The sequence below is a fragment of the Cicer arietinum genome, chromosome 1 (assembly GCF_000331145.2).
Source record: "Cicer arietinum cultivar CDC Frontier isolate Library 1 chromosome 1, Cicar.CDCFrontier_v2.0, whole genome shotgun sequence".
Classification (NCBI taxonomy): Eukaryota; Viridiplantae; Streptophyta; class Magnoliopsida; order Fabales; family Fabaceae; genus Cicer; species Cicer arietinum.
The window spans coordinates 10,385,731-10,392,081 of NC_021160.2; the positions used below are offsets into that span (position 1 = coordinate 10,385,731).

Consider the following 6,351-nt stretch of genomic DNA (forward strand, 5'->3'; position numbering starts at 1 on the left):
TAAAACATTTGTTCTCAAAATTTAAAAGGAAAAAGATATTTATCAAAGCGAAAATATGACAATATAGTAGACAGAATCCGAATTCCCTACAGTCAGAAATCCACTGTATTTACGCAACCAATCTGTTCAGCAAAGACAGGATAATGCTGAGCTGTTGAATATGTTAATGCAGTTATGACACAGTCGTCAGTTGTCTCCAGTTCAACCATGGCTGGCCGTATACGATGAAACGTGAATCTCACAGTTACACGAACAAGATGATCTACATAGAAACCTTGGTGCCAAAAAGCCATAGCAGCAAAATTATGTGTGCATGTCTAAAAACTAGTATAATTACTTCTATGAAGTAATTTATCGTCTCTGCTACTTGCTATATCAAAGTTCTAGCGCTAATCAAATTAAAAAACCTTTAATAAGAAATTAAACGAATCAGCATATCTACAATCTTAAATCTTTAATCACCTCATGCTAAGACCAGCAGCAGCTACAAGCACTATAGTATCAGAGGACCTTTCACACTCATAACCAGTGCATATAAAATAGTCCTTCATGTGATCCAAGCCATGCACCCAAAGAAGAGTCACGTGTGTATTGATTTTCTTCCTCTGCTTTAAATTCTATTACACCAAATAACACATTCTAACATTAGTTACAAGAAAATCACCCTAAAAGTGCAGACAACACAGGAGAAAACATGTATACAAAAAATTGAAAGCAAAAAGGCCAAAAGCATGTCGTGTTCATTACTTTTAAATGTTTGATAGCACACAGTGGACAGAACTGTATTAGAGAACTTATCCTCCAAAAGCAATTCGCCAGACTTGATACTCCATAACCGTAGCTTGCAATCCTCTCCACCTGAGATGACTAAGTTAGAATTTTTCGAACAAGAATGCTAAAGAAATAACACCGCTGAAATAATATTCACCTGACATAACATATCTCTCATCTGGATCAACACCGAGTTGTATTTGAGTATGGGAATTCATGTGCCCTTCATAAGATTGAACAGCACCCCTCTGGAGTATGCGACGGTCGTATAGCCTTATCTAAAAAGGAAAAGAACAAGTAATTAAGATGCCATTTCTCCCATTATCTACAGTCCACAATAAATGGCTGCTACCGAGACAATTTCAGTAAGATTATCATCTTGTCAGTTCTAGTAACATAGAAGGAGTTCCATCAGAAAGATGACTTGGTTTGTGGTTGTAATGACTTCATTGGTCATTATTTTATATCAATCATTCTATTATCTAGCTGATTCAGACCCACAGGATTAAGTAAGGATAACTCCCCATGGAAATATAGATTCAACTATATAGGATCTATAGACTTGGTTTTTGCACTTTAAATGCCAAAAAATCTCTTCAATGTAAATTTTAGGAATGAATTCACACAAATGCCTAAACATGAGATTCTGCAGAAAATTATCAGTATTCTATGTCATGTAAGAGTACCATTAATAATAAATATAAGTAGTATTTTCCCGAAAAAATAAACTAACCGATCCATCCATGGAGCTTGCCAAGAAGTACTGATCATCAAACTGAAGTGATGCCAAACTAATATCAAACCCACAAAATAGAAATTAGTCAGTCAAAATCAATAAAATTCAAATCAAGTAAGATATAAGTCAAGTAGACAACTTATTAGGAAAATACTAACCAGGATATAGATGAAGGCATCTTAATGGTATGTGAAGGATATATGTTTCCGGAAAGCTGCAAAATGAGAGGCATAAGCATATTAGCAATAGTTACATATCTAATAAGTTTGGTGCATGTGACTTATATGCTTTGGCTTGAGGGAGTGTTTAAAATAAGATTAAATCCATGTAAATAGGAATATCATATCATATCTTGTAAATAGGGATAGAATACCTTGTATTTATCTTATTTTATTGTTTTTAAGCCTATATAAAGAGTCTTCAGTGAGTAGTTGAAACACATGATTTCACCATATGTCTCTCCTGTTTTCTTTCATTCAACACAATGTTTGGCAGCCTTAGTCAATTGGGAGGGTATAAGAAAAGACATCCAGACATTTGTAGCTCCTTGTCAAGTTTGCCAGCAGAACAAGAACCAAACTTTATTATCTGTTGGCCTCTTATAACCACTTCTTATTCCTACTCAACTGTGGGGAGATATCTCCATGTATTTCATAAAAGGACTTCCAAAACGTCAAAGATGCTGTTTTGGTCGTGGTTAACACATTCACCAAGTATGCTCACTCTATTCCTGTTCATCATCCTTTCACAGTCAATAAAATTGCAAAACTGTTCCCCAATGACATTGTCAGGTTACATGGTTTCCTACTACCCAATGACTCAGTTCAAGACAAAATAATTCTTATTTTTGGACTGAATTGTTCAGTATAGCCTATCAGCTACAAACAGATCACCAAACTGAGGTTGTCAATAGATGTCTTGAGATTTACTTCAGATGCTCAACAGGGGCAAAGCCTAAGTTATGGACCAAGTGGTTTAGTAATTTTGGTTCAACTAAACTAACCCCTTTAAGGCTCTTTATGGTCATGATCCCCCTCACTTATTTAAAGGAGCTACACTCCCTTCAACAGTAGAAGAGGTTAATAGATTGACTCAAGAAAGGGGTTCTATCTTACATGATCTTTGATCTAACATGGTTAAGGCACAAATCAAACACAAGTTTGGGCAAACAAACACAGGAAGGATGTTACCTATGTTGTTGGGTTTATGTCAAATTACAGCTTATAGGCTGAAATCATTAGCCAAAAAAATTTAATGAAAAACCCAGTCCTAGGTTCTATGGACCTTACTAAATCACAGGCCATGTGGCTTACCAACTTGCTCTTTCAAATTACAGCTTATAGGCTGAAATCATTAGCCAAAAAAATTTAATGAAAAACCCAGTCCTAGGTTCTATGGACCTTACTAAATCACAGGCCATGGGGCTTACCAACTTGCTCTTCCAGCTGAGAGTAAAATCCACCCAGTGTTCCATTTATCTTTACTGAAGATGGCAATCACACCGGTGATAAATCCGCAACTTTTACCCAACATTCGTTCAGACGATATGGAATTAAAAGGGGAGCCCCACGAGGTTACGGCAATTCTTAATAAAACGCCTGGAGGTGTTGAAGTATTAATTCAATGGAAAGATTACCCGACTTTGAAGCTAATTGGGTGTCTTTTGATGCCATTCACCAACAGTTTCCACATTTTCACCTTGAGGACAAGGTGAAACTTTTGAGGGGAGTATTGTTAGTAGACCTCCTATTAATCAAGTGCATTATAACCAACTCTGAGATATTCTCAAAGAGAATGTTAAATCATAATACAAGTTTTGTTCATTATACCTTGCCTATTTCCTTATTGTATATACCAGATCAACCATCATACTACAATACTTTGCTTTCAACTCACGGAAGTTTTCAGTTTTCACCTTTACTCTCTTTAATTGATGTTTCTCTAACAGATATTCCCGCCATACTTACTTTTAAGCTTTTACATATTTTATTATGGTAAATTTGATTATCTCTTGAAATCTTGTGTCTCTAGTCTCTCTTTCACTCTTAATGTTAAAGAAATTAAGAAAATACCTTTAACCAATCTTTATTAGAACTTCCAACTTTCTTATCTGAAGATACATAAGATATCCTATGCTGAGGAAGTCTACCAGAATGCAATCTTTTCTCTCGAAAATCTACGGAGACAACTGCCCCATTTCTGAGTCCACATAAAATCACATTTCCCTGTAACAACAATTAATATTTAAAACAATATATTTTAAGATTCACAACCTCAAAATATTTATAAATATGAAAACATAAAATATGACAGAAACCAACATATATCACATTTTATTTTACAAAGGAAGAAATTGTATTGAATAGAGCAAAGAAGGAATTAAAGTAATCGGGAGGATAAGATATTTATATGAGCAAAGAAATATAAAACAAACATAAAAAAAAAAAAAAAAAACTAATCATCAGTAGAAAAAACGCCCAAGTCCCTCGGGAAGTGTTGAAAATGATCCCTTGAAGAAAAAAAACATGAGTTCTGCACTAGAGCATCGCTGGAAAGATCTCACTTTTAAGGATAAAGAAGCATCATAAAAATGAAAAGCATTGACTCCCTCCCAAAATACACTAATTAACCTCAATCAAATTTCCAGAAAGACACAGTGAAAATGATGAGTCTATTATTTATCTTATTTTTGTGCTACTTTTGGTGTAAAATTCATCAATGTTATCTAGACTTAAATCTTGTTTTGCCATGTGTTCTTACCAGTTGCTATACATAATGTCGCTTTTTTGTGTTGTTGGAATTAAGATACATCTAAGCTTTATTTTTTAACATTTGACTTGCTGTGTTTGTGTTTGTTTGTAGGTGTGGAAGGCTATCAATGGAGAGGCACAAATGAGCATTAAAATGGATGAATTCATGATGTCTCAGAGCGCCAGGCGTCCCAGAAAAGCGCTCAGCGCTTGCTGAAGGAAAATTCCAGCTTCTGTCAGCGCCAAGCCCCACACTGTCTAGCGCTAGGCGCTGCATGTTTTTTCTAATCTTGTGTTTTTGCAACACCAGGTGTCCCAGTTGGGTCAAAGCGCCCCGTAGTGGGCCTTTTATGTTGTAAAAACGATTTTTATGATTTTTGAAGTATCTTTTGATGAGTTTGGAGTTGGAGGAAAAGCCCTAGCAGCCATTAACTCTTGGGAAAGCTCATTTCAACATCTAGGAAGCTAGTTCATCACGAATCATTCATGGAGAACTCTTGTGATTACTCCTCATTCTTTGGTTCTTGTTTATTTTTCATGAGTAGCTAAACCTCTAGTGTTAGAGATGAGTAAACTTAGATGAAAACCTTTATGTTTATGATTTGATATTTGGGTATTTGAATGCCTTCGTATAAGTTGTTTCTCTATCTCTATTCGTAATGCTTTTATTGCTTGGCCGCCTTTAAAATGATTTATGGTTTATAGTTTGAAATGGAAGTTTATTCTATAAATGCTTGAGATAGTGAGTTCTTGCAATCATAGTCTAGGAACGGATATGAATGCTTGAATACCAAAAGGGAATTTCTAACTCTAATGCTTAATTTTGATTTTCGTTCCCTAAGGGATTAGGGATTTAGTTAAGATTAAAGACTCTTTTCACTAAGGAATTAGTATTAGAATATAAGAGAAAATTTGGTAACAACTTAATAAATGAATTTAGTAACCAATGTATGATTAAGTATTTAGAGGTTGAAAACAAGCAAGACTCAGCCCTAACACTTTTACTATTATCTATTAAATGTCATTTATTTTATTTTTAGGTAACAATTGTGTTTCGAACAATCAAACAAATATGATTCCTTGTTCAATCTAGTAATTTAATTTATGGGTTGATATTAATTCACAATCCTTGAGTTAGACATCTGGTACTTTACTGTGTATAACCAACGATTCAGTACACTTGCTGAAATTGCTATCAGAAAACATAAGCATTTCTTCGACATATGATTTATTTGACTGACGGAACATGGATAATATAAAGCACTATGAACCAGACGGCATTTTTACTAGGGGAAACTTACTGAATCAACAATCTGTTCTGCAAAAACATCACTTTTACAACGTAAAAACCATGACCTTGTCCCAGTTTCCAGATCCACCGAAGCACCTCCCATATTAGTTCCTAAAAAAGATAAGGAGAAACACAACTGAATATCTCACAAAAGTTTATATATAAAGCTAACAGGGAATATTTCTTAAGGAAGAGTGTATATATCACAACTGTCATCTTTAAGAACTATCAAGAGTTTTAGTTATTAAATCAAATTCTAATGGCTCATTTTTCACTCTCGTAACATGATAAAAGCAAAAGGCAGCCAAAAACAGAAGCGAAACAGATCATTCACAACCATATTGATAAAGGCTACACTAGATCATTCAATGTAGAACATTATAAGCCGAAGCTTAACCATAAAGGTATTTAATGGATTAGGAACTGAAACAGTATTATTTTCTAGATGAATAAGGTGAAAAATGCCAAAATATGCTGAATCTGTGCAGTGAACTAAAACATACATTGTGTCTCAATAAACTATAATTCGTGGTAAAACATTAAGAAAAGTATAAATGTTATGGCTTAAAATGAATATCTCTTAATCAAAATTCAACTGGGTAGCACATTCAGAATCTATACAGTGAAGGGAAGGGCTAATAACAGAACCTGATAAATCCTAAATTTGCACAGCAATGAGTTAATTCTAACTGTTGGGTCCAAATTTTGTACAAAGTGACATGTGGCTGTCTGAATGAAATATAATTTAGCATAAGCACATGCATCTTAGCATGTGTTTGCATGTGAAAGAGAGATAGGGAAAG

At 34.5% G+C, this 6,351-nt stretch overlaps 1 protein-coding gene across 2 annotated transcripts in view; it reads right to left on the reverse strand.

Moving 5' to 3' along the window:
- Positions 1–306: 306 nt before the first annotated feature.
- Positions 307–6,351, reverse strand: part of LOC101513318 (uncharacterized) — a 9,270-nt gene continuing 3,225 nt past the window's right edge. For both annotated transcript variants that reach the window (XM_004488165.4, XM_004488164.4), the window contains exons 7-13: positions 5,559–5,659; positions 3,580–3,732; positions 1,666–1,721; positions 1,505–1,562; positions 929–1,049; positions 748–858; positions 307–617 (exon numbers count right to left, since the gene is read on the reverse strand). In XM_004488165.4, coding sequence (XP_004488222.2) covers positions 520–617; positions 748–858; positions 929–1,049; positions 1,505–1,562; positions 1,666–1,721; positions 3,580–3,732; positions 5,559–5,659 — 698 coding nt within the window. In that variant the 3' untranslated portion in view covers positions 307–519. The remainder of the gene's footprint in view (positions 618–747; positions 859–928; positions 1,050–1,504; positions 1,563–1,665; positions 1,722–3,579; positions 3,733–5,558; positions 5,660–6,351) is intronic.